The sequence below is a fragment of the Rattus norvegicus genome, chromosome 10 (genome assembly GCF_036323735.1).
Source record: "Rattus norvegicus strain BN/NHsdMcwi chromosome 10, GRCr8, whole genome shotgun sequence".
Lineage (NCBI taxonomy): Eukaryota > Metazoa > Chordata > Mammalia > Rodentia > Muridae > Rattus > Rattus norvegicus.
In genome coordinates this window covers 85,970,200-85,988,497 of record NC_086028.1, presented here as the reverse complement: position 1 = coordinate 85,988,497, position 18,298 = coordinate 85,970,200, and the positions used below count along the sequence as shown (strand labels likewise).

Below are 18,298 nucleotides of genomic sequence, written 5' to 3'. Positions count from 1 at the left end.
TTTTGTGGCGAAAGAGGAGGGACAAGAAGGGTCACTTGGATACCTTTCTGAGAAGTCTGTAATCAAGGGTCCTTCCTTTTAAGCTGTGTCCTTAGGGAATGGGGTGAGTTGGAAAGAAGAGTCTGAGTGTAAACTCTGGTCCACGCTGCCAGTCCTCATCAAGCATCCAAGTGCCAGGTAAGCTGGTGCATGCTGGGAGCTGTAAGGGTGTGCCTTCATCCTGGCTACTCTGTGGCCAGAGCTTAGGGCCAATTGCTATGATGCAAGGCCACTTGGGATAATGCTCAGGCCGCTCCTGCCCTCCATGGCAGGCCCTCTAGAGAGCAGGAAGCCTTCAGGCTTGTTACCAAGGAGATGTGCCAGCAGTAAAGTTGTGTAAAGAGAACCCTGCAGTCCACCTTAGGAAACCAGCTCTGGAGAGAGGGTATTTGTTTCCAGGGGGGTCCCCTGCTCTGGCTTATCAGTTCAGAGCAATATCCCCATGCCAGGTTAGTGGGAGGCCTAAGTGTTCTGTTAGCACAGTGTGACGGGGAGTGTGTTGGACTGGATTCTATCGGTGACGCCACCGCTGACTTGCTTGTCACCTGGGACATTCAGTGAATTCTCTTTCCTTGTCTGTGAAAGGAGGGATGGGCCAGATGAGGTTTCAGAACATGTAGTACCGACATGCTCAGGTCCTACCACCTGTACGTCAGGTTCTTTTACAATGTACAGACTGCAGCGATGGTTGTGATTTGCCTCTTGAATGTCCTTCCCTTAATGGCCTCATGTGTTAAGGCTTGGGTCCTAGCCAGTGTACTACTGGGATATTGTGGAAGAATCTTTGGGAAGAGGAACCGATTGTCAGGAAATTACAATGTCTAGGGCATGCCTTTGGGGTATTGGAATCTCTGCCCCTTCCTCTTTGTGTTACTTCCAGGCCACCTCTAGTCTACTGGGTGTGCCCCGCTACAATGTTCTGCCTCACCAGCGGGCCATGAAACAATAGCTTTCTGGCTGTCTTGGAACTTACTTACCTTGACCAGGCTGGCCTCAAGCTCCCAGAGACCCACCTGCCTTTCTGCCTCTGTCTCTGGTGGGATGAAAGGTATGGGCCACTATATCAGACGGGGCCTCTTTCCTTCTTACAAGGTGTTCCATCACAGTGACGTAGAGGTTGACAAAGGAGCCCACGTACTAAAAGTGGGGACCCTGAGAGTGCATTTCTTGGGTTCAGATATGAGCAAAAGCGCATTGCCTGACCTCCTCCCGTGTTCTCGCTCGGGTGAGGACGCTATCGAACCTCTCTATAGGTCTGGGTTGACTGCATTCTGAGACGATCTGTCCCTTAAGCTCCCACCTGGGATTTCCGCTGCCCCACCCAGCCCTGCCGGCAACAACGGGTCTGAAACCTTCATCCAGAAGAAGCTTCTCCAGATACTCCTTGTCCACGTACAGCTCCCCGAGCAGCTGCCGGATGGTCTTCTCGCTCTTGAGCGAGCCCTTCCGCTTGATTTCGTGCTTGGTGCTGGATAGGAGGTGCTTCACAGGTGGATGCTTCTGTTGGGCTTTCTTACTCTGGAAAACGGAGGAACACTCAGGGGAGCCTCAGTAAGGAGCTCAGAGTACACAGTGCGTGGATGGAGGGTCTTAGACTCTGAAGTTCTGCTCCTACGAGGCCTTCCGTGGGCTGAGAACCATGAAATATGGTTGGTTGGGTACAGCTGGATTCCCAAGATGTCTCTGGAGGTGTGGCAGAATCTCACGGTGGCCCATGATGGTCAGGAGTGGAATGCTGCCAGTGAGAAGTTAGTAGGGTTTTGAAGGTACGTACAAGTGGCCTCAGAACCAGGCGCCTTACCTCAGCTTGCTTGCTTAAGAAGGAGAGGTCTCCTTTGTTCTCCAGCTTAATTGAAGAAGGGCCTGCAGGACAGAGGCCGGAACTGAGCAGGGTCAGCCTCTCGGGTATGACCGATCACACACTTTTTATGTGGAAATGGCTGCCTTTGGCAAGGAGATGGCGGAGGCCTTGGCAAAGCTGGCCTCGAGCCACCCTAATACAGGAATGGTGCAGGGTGTTTGGTGAAACACTGTCCTAGACACTAGATGGCCCCCACTAGCCCGAGGCCACAGCAGCCAGATTTCCAAATACAGAGAAATCTGGGATGAAGGAGAGACCCTGTTACATGCTATTTCCACACTGCTACCCACAGGGACAAGTTCTCATTCACCTCCCTCTTCCCTCTGCTGTGGAACGGATGGATAAAACTAGCCCTTGGTACTTGTACGATGAGGGAGGAGCCAGCCTCAGAAAGGCGGGACTAAAAACCCAACTCTAGTCTGTGTATAACTTCAGAAAGGACAGCTTCAAAGCAGCCCGCCTAGCATGGCTAGAAGGCCACTCCTCAGACGGGATTTAACCTGGGACCTCAGCAGCAGCCATGTCTCAGTGTGAGACTCCCCCGTGGTAGCTGCTTGCACTCTGCACCCTTGACACTTCTTCCCAAGCCTTCCTGGATAAAGGCAGAGCCCCAGTGCTCACTCACTTCCCACCGAGTTGTTGATGGCTTCCTGGGCTTTCTGAATTCCAACTTTGAATTCCCGATCGGGTCTCAGTTTGTAGCCTCGATGGTAGAACACCAGGGCAAACTCAAAGTCTCCCATGGTGTACAGCGTCTCTGCCTTCTGTAAGATCCCCTGGAATGAAAGACAGTCAGATCCAGATGGAGAGACAAGGCCTTAGACGACTTGTATGGTAGAACGGAAGGGTCCCCGGTTGGAGGTCAAGGTTGGCATACGAAAGCCAGGCAATCACTGGAGAGGAAAGGGCATAGGAAGGCAAGTGACCCGGCTGGTTCTTCAACTATAAGTAACCAGAGCCTGCTATAGTGGAAATGTCGAAAGCAAGACCGAGCCCTCCCGTCCGTCCGGCAGTCACCTTGCAGAAAGTCGGGTCATTCTGAAGTGAGGCCTCAGCATCTTCCAAGGACTTCTCTAAGTCTCCCATCTTCAGGTAGCACTTGGAGCGGGCAACCAGGCAGTTCTTGTCCCCGCTTTGAAGGTGAAGGGCCTGCCAAAGGGATGGGCAGATGCCAGGAAGAGCACAGCAGGAGCCCAACCTGGAAGGGTGGCCTGCACCTACTGCTGTTGCTGGGGGTGGGGTGGGGGGGGGAACCCTCCAGGTCAGTACTCTGACTCCTGCCTCTGAGTCTCATCAGATGCCAACAGCCCAACCTATATTGGCTCAGTGAACATGACCATCTCTGTCTGTCTGTGGCGGATCTCAGAGAAGGCTCTGTCTCGGCTACTGAGGAAGCCACTGGTTAAGACGTACAATGAGGGGGCTGGAGAGATGGCTCAGCGGTTAAGAGCACTGACTGCTCTTCCAGAGGTCATGAGTTCAATTCCCAGCAACCACATGGTGGCTCACCACCATCTGTAAGGGGATCCGATGCCCTCTTCTGGTGTGTCTGAAGACAGCTACAGTGTACTTGTATGAATAAAAATTAATTACAATTTAAAAAAAAAAGTCGTGGGGTTGGGGATTTAGCTCAGTGGTAGAGCACTTGCCTAGCAAGTGCAAGGCCCTGGGTTCGATCCCCAGCTCCGAAAAAGAGAAAAAAAAAAAAAAGTCGTACGCTGAGGATCTGCGACTTTCTGCCAGATCCTCCTAGTTCATTCCCACAGTACAGCTTCAAGATGTTTTGTGTATACCAAGTTCAGCAAGCCTCGGTTGGCTGCATACATTTGCAATGTGAATGTCAAAGGCTAATGCAAACGGAATAGCTTTTAGGACCATCTGAAACTCGTTACTCATCCCCTAGCCTTTGTGCACAAGGCTTCATGGGTGTTGGAGCACGTTCTCTGCCTTTGAGTTATACCTAGCCCAAGCCTTCTCTTGCTCTCCTTCCCTCTCCGTCTTTCTGGTTTGTTGGAATTTCACCGTTGTTTGGTTTGGTTTGGAGAGATCATTTCAAACCGTAGCCTTGACTACCTCTGTAGATAGACCAGGTTGGTCTCAAGTACTCTGCCCTGCTCCTGATTCTACCTTGTGGATGCTGGGATTACAGGCTGTACCCCCATACCCAGGCCTCCTCTTATTTCTGCGGTCTTTGAAGTAGTTGGGATTGTAGATGTATGCTGTCACACCTGGCTTGAGCCGCCTTCTTCTCCTCCTCCTCTTCCTCCTCCTCCTTTTTATGTCATAAACTGAGAATTATCGCTATTTTTGGGGAACTAAGATACAGATGTGAGAAAGACAGAAGCCACCTGGAAGCCCTAGTGTAAGGATGGCCACTTCCCTGATTCCCTGTGTCCTGCTGTCTTTTTTTTTTTTCTTTTCTCTTTTTTAAAAAAATGAATTGTATATACGTGTTTGCCCGTGTGGTTCTATGCATGCAACAGTGTGCATGTAGAGCTCAGAGAACAACCTATAAGACTTGGCTTCCTTCTTTGTTTTTTTTTTTTTTTTTTCCTTTTCTTTTTTTCGGAGCTGGGGACCGAACCCAGGGCCTTGTGCTTGCTAGGCAAGCGCTCTACCACTGAGCTAAATCCCCACTTGGCTTCCTTCTTGTTCTCTTCTCTCTTCTTTTGCTTCTTGCTCTTCCACTCTTCCCCCTTGTCCCTTCTCTCCCCGTTTCCCTCCCCCCTTCCTTCCATGTGCTCATGGCCAGCTTTTACTCCTCTCCTCTTCTCCTCTTCTTCTCGCATTAAACCTTTCCACGTTGAAAGAAAAAAAAAGACTTGGCTTCCTGGAGAGATGGCTCAGTGGTTAGAGCTCTGACTGCTCTTCCAGGTCCCAAGTTCAATTCCCAGCCACCACATGGTGGCTCACAATCATCTGTAATGGGATCTGATGCCCTCTTCTGGTGTGTCTGAAGACAGTGACAGTGTACTTATAATCAATAAATGAATAAATAAATAAATCTTTCTTTTTAAAAGTGTAGATACATTAAGACTTGGTTTCCTCCCACTCTGTGGGTATTGCCATCAAATTCAGCTCACCAGACTTGGCCAAAAGTGCCTTTATCTCCTGAGCCACCTTTGCCAGCCCGGTCTGTTTATTTCTTGAGACAGGGCCTCATACAATCCATGATGGCATCAAACTCTATGTAGCTGAGGCTGCCCCTACACTCCTGATCTTCTTGCCTTGGCCTCATCAAGTATTAGGAATACAGGCAGAGTCATCACATGCAGCTATGTCCTGTCGCATCTGACTGAGATCGTTACAGTTGTGGTTAATGTCTGTCCTGGTGGGAAGGCAGCTGTGTACTAGAAACTGGTGCTAGGAAAGGCAGGCGTGGGATAGGTATCCCCTAGGCATCAGACTGTTTGTGTTCTCAAAGACCTTCCTGCTTTTCTAGGAAGAGGAAGAAGCTGCTATCTTTCCTAGAATGGGAGGACTTCTAACCTGGCCTTAGGGCTGTCTTCATTTTCTGTCTCAGCTGCTCCAGGACCAGGTAGCTTCAGGAGAGAGGGGAATTTGAAGCAGTAGGGCTCCTAACTCCATCTGCCCACTGGGCAGTCATTTCTCTTGGAGGCTGTGACTAGGGAAAGAGGTGGAATATTGGGGAATGGCAAAGAAGCTCAACTTTAGGGAAGTCTTGGGATTGGTTTGTGGATTGACACTCCATTTAACCGTTAACTTTAATTTGGTTCTTTTGAAACAGTTTTGCCAGTTTAGCTCAGGTTTGTCTTGAACTCACTATGTAGCCCAGGCTGGCCCCAAACTCAAAATCCTCTTGTCTCGGCACCCTGAATATTGGGATTACAAGTACCACCATGGCATGCAGCTGTGCCATTTGAAATAAGTAGAGCTGGGTGTGGTGGTACAAGGTGTGCACTAAGGAGGCAGAGGCAAGCAGGTGTCTCTGAGTTTGAGGTAAGCTGGTGGACAGAGCAAATTCCAGGATGGGTAGGGCTATACAGAGAAATCCTGTCTTGAAAAAGGAAGGAAGGAAGGAAGGGAAGGAGGGAGGGAGGGGAGAGAGAGAGAGAGAGAGAGAAAGAGAGGGGGGGCAGGTAGGCAGACAGAAGGAAGTAGTCTATGGGCTCCTCACGTTACTCAGTAGAAGAGCATTGACAAGCATGTGGAGGGTGGGAGCCCCGCACCACAAAAGAAAAACACGGTTTCTAGCACAGGAAATGGTGAATTTGTTTGGGAGGCAGAATCTCTAGTATCCCACGCTGGCTCTGACCTTGCTAAGTAGCCAAAGATGATCTCGAATCTCTGTTCCTCCTATCTCTACCTGCCAGCTGCTGGGACTGAAAGTGTGGGACAGCACACTCAAGTTTTAAACAAGATCAAACCAGGGCTTCATGCATACTAGGCAAACATTCTACCCAACGAAACGCTGTCTCCAACCCTTCAAAGGAAAAGGTTATCAGAACGCTTTGCAGTATGGAGGAAGGCACCTCAGGCAACTGGAGTCTGAGTGCTTGGCTCAGAGGAATCTTCCTCCACCACCCACTAGTTCAGGGCAGTGACCTTGGGCATGTTACCTAACTTCTATATCCACTTCCCCATCTATGAAATGAAGCAACAGTGGAACCCCTCTCCCCCGCCCCCAACCCCAGACAGACATGCACTGTGCTTAGAGCAGTGAGTCTGGTATCCTAAAACAATTCCCAATCCCTTCAGGGTGCAATGGTGTAATTTTCAATAAGGTTATCACAATATGCTAATTTCACTGACCACTTTCTTATAGGGCAAGCCTGTGCCAGAGACTTCTACATTTAGCCTCTCAGGCGATCTATGGCTAATGATGGGGGACTGAGTTCATCAAGAGAAAGGTAATCGGTTGGGGATTTAGCTCAGTGGTAGAGCGCTTGACTAGCAACCGCAAGGCCCTGGGTTCGGTCCCAAAAAAAAAGCTCCAAAAAAAAAAAAAGAGAGAGAAAGGTAATCACGAAACATTTAAGGAAAGGTAATGGCTGCTCGCTGTTTATGTCACCAACTGGCAGACGTTAGTGAGAAACAGGAGAAAAATGACAGAAGCCAGGGCTTATCTGTGACAGTGGTGCATCAAGGGAACCAGGAGGACGACACAAAATGGAGCTCAGCACTGCTGGTGATGAAAAAATGGTAATGGGGTAGGCCTGGAGGTGTTTTAGCAGGTCTTCCAGAGGACTCAAGATTCAAATCCCAGCACCCACAGGGAGGCTCACACCCCTCGGTGACTCCGGTTCTAGAAGTTCTGATGTCCCCTTCTGTACTCTAAGGGCAAAGTATGCACTCAGTGCATGCAGTAAGACACCCGTCACATACAAATACTTTTCTTTAAGTGGTGAAGTGGGGGTGGGGAGAGCTCTAGAGACTGTTCATTGGTTAACAGCACTTACTACTCTTGCAGAAGACCCAAGTATGGATGCCAGCACCCACTTGGTGCCACCTAACAGCCTGTAACTCCAGTTCCAAGGGATCCATTTCCCTCTTCTGGCTTCCAAAAGTACCAGGCATGCATGTGGTAGACAAACATACAAACAAATCTTTCATCAGCAACAAAATGGTGGTGGGAGTGGGGTTCTGCAAGGCGGGGAGTTGACTTCCAGAGTACATAAGGAGGGCTGCTTCCTTCCAAAACGGAAGTTGGGAATGAGGGCACACATCCGAAGTCATCTCTGAGGAGACTGTTGTAAGTTCAAGACCACGCTGGTCTACAGAACAAGTGTCTATCTCAAAAGAGGAGTGGAGGCCGGGAGGCGGGAGAGAGAAGAAAGAAGAGAAAAAAGAAGAGGGAAGAGGAGGGAGGAGAAGGGAAAGAAGAGGTAGGGCGGGGAGAAGGGGGAAAGGGAGGAGGGGAAAGAGGAAGGGGAAGCAGTGATAGGTTCAAGGTGCAACTCACGTTGGAAAAACTTTGAATCGCCTTAGAGAACTCCCCGCACAGATAAAGCCTCTCGCCCTCTGCCATGTAAGAGGGAAAGGTGCTTCGCAAGTTATCAGCTTCGCCATCGGACATGGTCATCCTGCTTTTGGAAATTTTGAAGCAGATCCAGAAAGGGTAAGAAGCTGGAGAATCACTGGCTTGGTTTGTGGCAGCCGGGTCTCTTAGCAACCCAGAGAGATAGTCTGACTTCCGGTCCCTCCCCTCCCTTGGCGGTGTTAGGAACCCGAGTGAGCCTGCCCAGTGTGCTCATGCGCTTAAGTCGCCACGCTGCACACACCGGTCAGACAAGTGCTGAGCGCGTGGCCAGCGGCTGCAGGGCGGTGGCGCTCCAGAGTGATCGCTGTTGCTTGTGGGTTGCTTCTCCCCACCTCCAGTTGCCACGTGGAAAGCCTCTCGGACAAAGCAAGCCAAGAAAATGAGTATTGGAGGCAAAATTCCAAGTAGGATTAAGGCTTAAGCGCTCCAGGTCCCATCAGAAAGGAGAGAGAATTTTGGACTTGGAGTCAGAGGGCTTGGGCAGCCTTCTCTCTTGTCACTTCCTAGCTGCGTGATCCTTGACCAAGCACATTAGGGAACTGAAAAGTACACGTTCTACCTGCCAAACGGACATGAAAATAATAGAGTCCCCGAGGACATGAGGATTTTCATGAGAACACAATAGAAAGTGTGTTGGGTTTAGCTTTCAATTTCACATATTTATTGAGCACGTGCTAACCAGCAAGTCTAAACTAAGGTCTAGCCTGACATCATTCTCTGTCGATTCGGAGATAGCCCAGTTGTATTAGCGGTCCCTGGAGAAACAGAAACCCGTGCATTCCTAAGGTATCCAATGGCATCCACACTCACATGTGCACAAGCGCACACACATGTTCACACACGTTAAAAAAAAAAAGTAGTACCCCCCAAGTTCCCATAATGCCTTGAATAGCTAGTTCAATTAACTGCCTCAACTATACTTTTTTTTTTTAAAAAGGTCTAGTCCCCAAAGTGATTGTGACTTAATCCAGAACTTTGTCCTTTGTTTTTTAATTTGCTGGTGGGTTTTTGTTGTTGTTTTGTTTTGTTTGTTTTTTAGATTTACTCGTTTTATTTTATATGTGAGTGTTTCGGCTGCATCTATGCGTGTATGTATACTGTATGCATGCTTGGTGCCTATGGAGGTCAGAAGAGGGTATCAGACCCCTGGAATGGGAGTTACATACGATTTTGAGCCACCAGTTGGGTGCTGGAAGTCAAACCTGGGTCTTCTGCAAGAGTAGCCAGTGCTCTTAACACCTGAGCATCTCTCCAGCCCAGAATCACCAGCCTGGTCTCCATAAGAAGATCCAGTTCAGCCCTGGCTACAAAGTGAGTCTCAAATACAAAAACAGAAACAGAACAGAATCCAGCTGAATGGCACACAGTAGGAGCAAAGCAAACCATTTTTAGTCTTTAAAAAAGGCGTCCTTATTGGCAAATGTATCAACACAAATGAGCACAGCATCTATAATTCCAGCAGTTGAGAGACTGAAGCAGGAGGATTGTCACAAGTTCAAAGCTAACATAGGTTACAGAGTGAGTTGAGGGCCAGCCCAAGTAACATAGGGGAGTCTCTGTCTCAAACCACCATAACTGATTACTTGGGAAAATGTGGTAAAATGAGAGAATTTCATTAGTGTCAATTCCCTTATTGCTTTGTTGTAGTTTTAAAAAGTTCTTCAAGATTATCATTGGGGGAAACAATAAAGGAATACCTAACCCAGGTACGGTGGTACACAGACAGTCCCAGGCAAGGGGAAAGAGGGTAGCGTGGAGGTCAAGGATAGCCAGGGCTACTCAGCAAGGCTTTACATCAAAAGGCAAACAAAACCGAGCAAACAAGAAAATTACACAAGAGTTCTTTACATCAGTTCTTAGAACTGCACACTGATCTACAGTTGGATTTAGAAGATGGCTGTCTTTGGGGGGGCCGGGGAGATGGCTCAGTGATTAATAAAAGTGTGTGCTACTCACATACTGGATCAGTGTTTGTTTCCCAGCATCCATGTCTGGTGGTTCACAGTTCCCTGCAACTCTGGTCCTCCTGAGATCTGAGATCTGATGCCACTGGTCTCCCAGCACATCTGCACTTGAATCTTCAGTCTTCAAGAGCCCAGAGAAGGTAAAGCTGCTCTCTTCTGAAGCTATTTGTTACTGAAAATGCGCTTTCTCTCTCTCTCTCTCTCTCTCTCTCTCTCTCTCTCTCTCTCTCTGTGTGTGTGTGTGTGTGTGTGTGTGTGTGTGTGTGTACGCGCTGCCATGTTGGTGCTTGGATTTGAACCTGAATCCTGTGGAAGAGCAGCCAGTGTTCTTAACTGCTGAGCTGTCTCTCCAGCCCTGAGAGAGAGAGAGAGAGAGAGAGAGAGAGAGAGAGAGAGAGAGAGAGAGAGAGAAAGAGAGAGAGAGAGGCTTTATTTGTGGTAGGCACAAACCAGAAATATTTCTATGTCTGCTTTTGAAGTCCTTGAGTAACTGAAGATGATCTTGTTCTCATCCTGGTTCCCACCTTTGGAATGCTGGGATTGCAGCTATGTACTGCCACACCAGGTTTATGTGAAGTCAGAGAGCAAACCCAGGATTTCGGGCATGCTGGGCAAGCAGTCTAACAACCTGGCTTCATACGGGGACAGCCTTTTTCTTTGTATTCTTGGAACAGGTGCTAAATTTCCCCAAGCTGGCCTTGTAACTCTCTCTGCCCCAGATAGACTTTGAGCTGGCCAATCCACTGCCTCTGTCTCCGGAGTAGCTGGGATTACTGTATCTCCAAACCCAGCTCTCAAGTGCAGTTTGCCTTACATTAATTACATGTCAACCAAGCTATTGTATTGTAAGTATATAGGGGTTTTGTTTGCATTTGCATCTGTGCACCATTTGCATGCCTGGTGCCCACATGAGCCAGAAAAATGGCATCAGCAGCCCTGTATTAGAGTTACAGATAGTTGTAGCTGCATGTGAGTGCTGGGCATTGACTCCACGTCCTCTGGAAGAGCCGCCAGTCCTTCAGGAGGTTCAAATCTCTGAGCCATTTCTCCGTGGAGTCAGTAACTTATTACATTCACTATTGTTGAGATTTTCCTTTCTTCCTTCCTTTCTTTGTTTTGTCTTTGTTTCTTTCTTAGTTTCTTTGTTTGTTTGTTTCTTTCTTTCTTTTAACTTTCAAAGAAAAACCCCAGGGCAGACAACTGTAAATGTGAGCTCCAGCCAGGAAGAGGGAGACAGAGAAGAAAAAGAGAAAAGGCCATGGCCTTTGAGTTCAGCCTGCATGGAGATCAGCCACACCGTGGACAAAAACAGCTGCATGCCAGAGATGTGAGCTTTAGAGACACAATAAAAAGGCGGGGGGGGGGGGGGGTGTTTACAAAGTACCAGAGGTATCATACTTGGGCTCTTGCCAGAACCTAAAAGAAAAAGGTAGAAGCGCTCTCTCTCTCTCTCTCTCTCTCTCTCTGTGTGTGTGTGTGTGTGTGTGTGTGCGCGCGCGCGCGCGCGTGCACGTGGACGCATGCCTTTAATCCCAGCACTGGGGAGGCAGAGGCAGGAGAATCTCTGTGAGTTTGAAGCCAGTCTGGTTTGCATAGCAAACTCCAGGACACCCAGAGATACATAGAGAAATCTTGTCTCAAACAACACCAGAGAGAGAGAGAGAGAGAGAGAGAGAGAGAGAGAGAGAGAGAGAGAGAGAGAGCTGCAGAGATGGCTCAGTGGTTAGAGCACTGACTGCTCTTCCAGAGTTCAATTCCCAGCAACCACATGGTGGCTCACAACCAACTGTAATGGGATTGGATGGCCTCTTCTGAAGATAGCTACAGTGTACTCATATACATTAAATGAAATAACCTTAAAAAAAAAAAAGAAAGCAGGAAAGGAAGAAGCAGAGGAGAAGAAAGGAAAGTCTTGTCTTTCTGTAGGAAATCTAGGTCAGGGCAGACCCTGCACCGTCCTATGGTGGCTCCTGGGGACTGTCATTTATTTGGCTTTTGAAACAGGACTTGTCTATGGAGCCCAAGGTATCTTAGAATGCACAATCCTTCTGCTTCAATTTCCTGAGTACTGGGATCACAGGCATGTACCATCATGCTTGGCTCCACTGTTGCTGGTTCTTAATTTGTTTCTCCTAATGAGTAGAGACATTGAACATCTTCTCATGTGCTAATTAACATCCACTGTGTACCTTCCTTGCCCAAGTAAATATTCTCATCTTTCAGCCATGTCTGATTTGGGCTGTCACTTTATGTATTGTGGATTAATTGCCTATACAATGGTATTACTTAATAAATATGTCTCTTTTTGTGGTGCAGCCTGGTGCATAGTGACAGCATCTCACTCTGTAGTCTAGACGGGCCTGGAACTCAAGGCAATCCATCTGCCTCCGTCTCCTGATGGGGATGAAACAGAACCTTGTTTTCTACTGTCCTCTGCTCTCCATTCGGCCAGGCCGGCATGAGTGTCAGCCATGTTGGTGTGCACAAGCTGCAGGCCATTTACTTTCCTTGCTATAACCCATCTACCCATCCCTTGCAGAAGAATAGCTGGGCTCTTTCTAGGTTGGGGTCACATCAAATTGTGCTGCAGGGACAACTTTACAAGTGTGGTTCCTGGCACATGGGTGTGCGAGATTCTCAAGAATGTATACCCTAGGAGTGGACCTGGGGAGTCTTAGGGATTGTGATTGTTACCAGGTAGTGACAGTTTCCGAAAGAGTTGCACAAACCACCCTCTGCACTCAGGTCCCTTCCTTCGGCCTCAGTTTCTCCAGTGTATTCTTTGGAAAATAAGAGCTTAGATGGTTGGATTTCTTTTTCTTTTTTACCTTTCCTTCCTTCTTTTTTAGTTTTTTGCATGTGTGTGCATGTAGTTTACATGCATGTGTATGTGTGCCCAGGCTGGAGGGGTACATTGGCTCTTCTGCTCTGTCTCTCATTGGACCTAGAGTCAGGCTGGCCTGCAGCAAGCCCCACTGATCTTGTCTCTGCCCCCTAGTCATGCTAGAGTTACAGATACATGTGGCCACACCTGACTTTTTAATGTGGGTGCTGGGGATTCCAACTCTTCTCTCATGCTAGCACCTCAAGTGTTCCTATCCATGGAGTCATCTCCCCACAAGCCATCTCCTTGCCTCTCCGTGGTTGGATTTCTGACTCTTTTGGTTCTGATACCCTTGGAATGTGTGGGTCAAGGAGCTCCGAAGAAGAGGCAGCATAGTGGTGTGAGCATCCTTGAGGAAGGATGTTAAAAGTGTGGAGATGAAGCATACCCCACAGGTTTATGTGTTGGTGGTGATCTTTTATGAGACATTAGAAACCACAGATTGTGGGGCCTAGCTGGAGGAGGTAGATCTGTGGTGGTGAGCTTTAGGATACATTACCTTACCTCTCTTCACCTGGTCCCCTCAGCCTTGGCTTCACCTTGGTCTCTTTTTGGCTGCCTTGAGGTGAACAGCTTCTGCCTTGTGTTTTCTGCTACCACAACATTCTGCCTCACCTCGGGCCCAAAGCAATGGATTCAACTGGCCTTGAACTGACACCTTGGAAACCATGAACCAAAACAAACCTTTCTTCCCTTCAGCTGTTTTAGATATTTGTCCCAGGAACAAGGAGAGGAGAAACATCTAGGATGGCTGCCAAACATCCTTAGGGGACACATTGTCTTAAACTCTTTTTTTCATTCATTCATTCATTCACTCACTCACTCATGGGAGTCAGATCTCTCTGCCTTCCTGAGGGTTCCACTGTTCGAATTCAGATCATCAGGGCTGGTAGTAAACAGCATTACATGCTGAGCTGTCTCAACAGCCCACTGCCCTACCCTGTTTTTTAAATTAAAACATAATTTATTTACCATTACAGTATGTGGGTGTGATGGGGTTGTGCCTTGCTGCCTGTCGCGTAGCATCTGTGGCACTTAGAGGACAGCATTGTGGAATCAGTTTTCCCTGTCCGCACAGATTCTGGAGATTGAATGCAGATGGCTAGTCATTGTAGGCAAGTGCTTTTACTCACTGAGCCCTAAACTTCTTCTTTTTTATTTTTAAATTTTTTATTAGATATAGAGCCCTAAACTTCTAAGACTAGGTGTTGATTAGCAACGTTGGTCTCGACACCATGGCCTCTGCCTACCCTTCGGAGAATTTCTAAACACAGAATTCGGAAAAGGAGACAAAAAGCAAAAATGATAATGTTTTTCTGAGAGAAGGTTTAATTCGTCATATGTAAGTCAAGAGTAAGTTATCTGTGTGAATGGGAGTGGCTAGGCGGGCTCTTCTGAAAGAGAAGATAGTTTCATGGGACGTATCTGGTGAGAAGAAGGTAATGGCAGACAAGGAGATGGGGAGGGTAGACACGGGGTGACTCTGGAGAGGAGCACTGTTCCCTGAGCACCGACGTTGTGTCCTGGAGGGAGAGTTGCTGTCAGTGAACTGGGAAGATCTTCACTTTAGCTCTCTAGAGTGGACAGTCACAGTCAGACAAGGAGGATGGACTCTCTCTATACTCCCAGTGGGGAAGCTTCTCCAGGATACACCCTTGGCTACAGTGGGAGACTGATCAGTACTGGAGGAAAATGAACAGTGCAGAAGTGACTGTTATCCTGGCTCTGCATGGGGTGGAGCTCAGTATATCTGCGGAAGCCCTGTCTCCAGCTCTCCCAAGAGGTGGCTTAGACCGAGATGCACTCAGGAAGACCCTTCCTCTTGTTCTTATTTTTCTTCTTCAGTTACTGCCTTCCCACCCCCAATTTCTACCAAAGGATGACTTTGAACCCTGATCTCTTGCCTCTACCGGGGATTACAGCCACACTTTACCGAACCTGATGGTTCAGTTGGTGCTCGGGATCAACCCCAAAACTCTGTCCATGATAGGCAAGCATTTTTGTTTTTTAAATCTATTAGCTTTGAACAAATCTTCATGTTTCTACCTCCCAAATTCTGGAAAGGTGTGTGCTACCATGCCTAGCTCTTCTTGCTTTTTTGTTTTGTTTTGTTTTTAATATTTTTTATATATGTGTGTGTATGCTCACGGTTTTTTTTTTCTTTCTTTCTTTCTTTTTCTTTTTTTTTCGGAGCTGGGGATCGAACCCAGGACCTTGCGCTTTCTAGGCAAGCGCTCTACCACTGAGCTAAATCCCCAACCCATGCTCACAGTTTATATGTATCACCTTCGTGCAGGTGTTCAAGAAGTCCGGGTGTGTTGGATTCCCTGGAACTGGCCCAACTCTACAAAAGAGCCTTTCTTCCTTTCTTAAAATAGTATAGTATATAGTCCAGGCTGAACTGGAACTCTCTATGTGCACCAGGTGGCCTCAAATTTGTGATGCTGCTGCCTCTGATTCTTGAGTATAGAAGTACCAAGGGCCCACATGGTCCTTGTGTCCTCATCACTTTATTGACACATCCATTCCAGTGTTTATCCAGTGATGCGGGCAGTGAGTGACTAACATGTGCCTAGGCACTGGGGATAAACAGTGAAATGAGGAAGCCCCACCCAACAGATCTCACTTCCCTCCTTCAGCCACAGCAGGTTGTGGGGCAGGAACTTAGTGATGAGATCATCACAAAGGCAATGTGGTGGTTCAGATAAGAATGGGCCCTATAGGCTCATATATTTTAACTGTTAGTCATCTATAGGCATATATTTTTCTCAGCCTACTTTAATAAGGTTCAACCCCCCCTCTAGTCAACCACCCACCAGAGGTAGTGGAAAAGAAAGGTTATTAGGATATGGGGGAAGTGGACCTGTTTAGAAATCTTCATTGTTCTCAGTACGGTCCACCAGCAAACACCAAACACAAATCAGCAGCTCGGCAGACAGCACACCTGAATCAGCAAGGGCAGTTCAATCCAGAAGAAACTGAGAGGGTCACACACTGGTTCGAGTCCAAGCAAGTAGCAAAAAGCCACAGGAACCTCACGAGAAGTTCTTTGGCAAGTTTCTCTCTATGAACATTGTCACCACAAGCCAAGCTCAGCAACATAATGTAAGGTGAACCAACACATTCGTGTTGTCAGTGAAGACTCAAGAGGCGGAGGAAGGGAGCTGGAGAGATGGCTCAGTGGTTAAGAGCACTGAGTGCGGGGTTGGGGATTTAGCTCAGTGGTAGAGCGCTTGCCTAGGAAACGCAAGGCCCTGGGTTCAGTCCCCAGCTCCGGAAAAAAAAAAAAAAAGAACCAAAAAAAAAAAAAAAAAAGCACTGAGGGCTGGAGAGATGGCTCAGCAGTTAAGAGCACCCGACTGCTCTTCCAGAGGTCATGAGTTCAATTCCCAGCAACCACATGGTGGCTCACAACCGTCTGTAAAGAGATCTGATGCCCTCTTCTGGTGTATCTGAAGACAGCTACAGTGTACTTATATATAATAAATAAAATAAATCTTTAAAAAAAAAAAAGCACTGAGTGCTCTTCCAAAGGTCCTGAGCTCAATTCCCAGCAACCACATGGTGGCTCACAACCATGTGTAATGGGATCTGATGCCCTCTTTTTTTTTTTTTTTTTTTCTTTTCTTTTTTTCAGAGCTGGGGATCGAACCCAGGGCCTTGCGCCTGCTAGGCAAGCGCTCTACCGCTGAGCTAAATCCCCAACCCCCTGATGCCCTCTTCTTGTATGTCTGGAGACAGTGACAGTGTACTCACATATATAAAATAAATAAATCTTAAAAAAAAGAAAGAGGTGGTGTTGCAGTTTCCTCTCCAACCCGAATCGGCCCGTACAATGAAAACGCAACTCAATTAATGTGAAAACAATCCCGCGTCTAGATTTGGCAGATCCACCCTACACTGTCCTATTCCTAGCTCCCAAATCTCTCATCCCTTGCACCTTTTATTTTCCAACTCTCCAGCTTCTTCTTCTGCCACGACGACTCTCTCCTCGCTTCTTCTCTTTCTCCTCCCCTGATTCCTCTTACTTTTCTCAGTTCCCCATCGTGTGCTAAACAGTCCCTTTTTCACCTCTCTTCCTTACTCCTCTCCCAACTCTCCCTCCCCCGTTTAATCCCCTCCCCCTTCCTCAGGTTCTACTGGCTCAACTGTCACCAACTGTCTTCTCTCACCCTATTCTCTGATTCTAATCCCCCTCTCACTCCCGACTTTTCCCTCTGTCCAAATCTCATGCTCTTGCCTTTATTTAACAAATTCAGAGAAAATTTCAAGGCAAACCACAACAAGGTGGAGCAAGGCAAACTAATGCTAGAGCTTCCACTGTCTATGGGATTATATTTATATTATTTCTAAATATCACTCATCCTTTCACATGTCTGCTATGACAAAACATTCTTTCGCCTGTGTGCCCCAGCAAAGCATCATTTGACACAAATGACTTTCCAAAGAAACCGGAGTTTCCACTTCGGTCATCAAGGAGTGGAACTACTTAAGAAGGATAGAAGGTGTGGCCTTGTTGGTGTGAATGTGGCCTTTTGGAAGAAGTGTGTCACTAGAGGTAGGTTTTGAGGTTTCAGAAGCCCAAGCCAGACCCAGTGGCTCTCTGTTCTTGCTATTTGTAGATCCAGATGTAGAACTCCCAGCTCCTTCTCCAGCACCATGTCTGCCGGCATGTCACCATGCTCCCTACCATGAAAACAAGGGACTAATCCTCTAAGACTGCAAGCAAGCCCCAATCAAATGCTTTCTTTTCTAAGAGTTGGTCATAGTGTCTCTTCATAGGAGTAGAACAGTCAGACACAAGTTAGTACCAAGTTGCTGGGTATCACCATGACAGGCACGAACATTCTGCTGGCTGGCAGAATGTAGGCTTTGGATTAGGAGAGCAGTTGAATGCTTTAAGCAGGGCTTAATGGACCCTTCTAATAGGGACCATAAAACACAATGGTGCAGAGAGACATGTATGTTATGACAACCCTGCTTAAGAGGTCTCAGAGGAGAAGAATATTAGTCAGTGGCTGAGAGAATATTCTGGTGATGTTTTGGTGAAGAGTGTAGCTACTTTCTGCCCTTGTTAAAAAAAAAATCAGCCTGAGGACATATCGGAGGGTTTTGGATTAATGGTGTTCCAGAGGAGGGATCCAGACAGGTTAGTACTGGGTCTCTCGTGTGGTTACTGGTGGTCACTGTTATGCAGTTTGTGATGGTTTGTACATGCTTGGCTCAGGGAGTGGCATTGTTAGAAGGTGTGGCCCTGTTGGAATAGGTGTATCACTGTGGGTGTGGGCTTTAAGACCCTCATCCTAGCTGCCTGAAAGCCAGTATTCTGCTAACAGCCTTCAGGTGAAGATGTAGAACTCTCAGTTCCTCCTGCGCCATGCCTGCCTGGATGCTACCATGTTCCTGCCTTGATGATAACGAACCGACTCTCTGAATCTGTGAGCCAGCTCCAATTAACTGTTGTCCTTATAAGAGTTGCCTTGGTCATTGGTGTCTGTTCAGAGCAGTAGAACCCTCACTAAGACAAACAGATCTATAATGAAAAGGAG

The 18,298-nt window shown here is 47.6% G+C and overlaps 1 protein-coding gene and 1 non-coding gene across 4 annotated transcripts in view; both read right to left on the bottom strand.

Moving 5' to 3' along the window:
- Window positions 1-8,058, bottom strand: part of Odad4 (outer dynein arm docking complex subunit 4) — a 28,504-nt gene extending 20,446 nt beyond the window's left edge. Inside the window, exons 1-5 of one of the 3 annotated variants that reach the window (NM_001107049.1) lie at window positions 7,824-8,058; window positions 2,918-3,049; window positions 2,526-2,676; window positions 1,841-1,902; window positions 1,392-1,557 (exon numbers count right to left, since the gene is read on the bottom strand). In NM_001107049.1, the coding sequence (NP_001100519.1) occupies window positions 1,392-1,557; window positions 1,841-1,902; window positions 2,526-2,676; window positions 2,918-3,049; window positions 7,824-7,943 (631 nt within the window). In that variant the 5' untranslated portion in view covers window positions 7,944-8,058. Of the gene's footprint in view, window positions 1-43; window positions 1,326-1,391; window positions 1,558-1,840; window positions 1,903-2,525; window positions 2,677-2,917; window positions 3,050-7,823 lie in introns of those variants that run through there. The other 2 variants (XM_039086089.2, XM_039086088.2) reach the window with 2 other exon arrangements.
- Window positions 8,059-14,934: 6,876 nt separating this feature from the next.
- On the bottom strand, window positions 14,935-15,009 carry Trnas-aga28 (transfer RNA serine (anticodon AGA) 28). The gene has a single exon. It is a non-coding gene; the product is annotated as a tRNA-Ser (tRNA).
- Window positions 15,010-18,298: the final 3,289 nt, after the last annotated feature.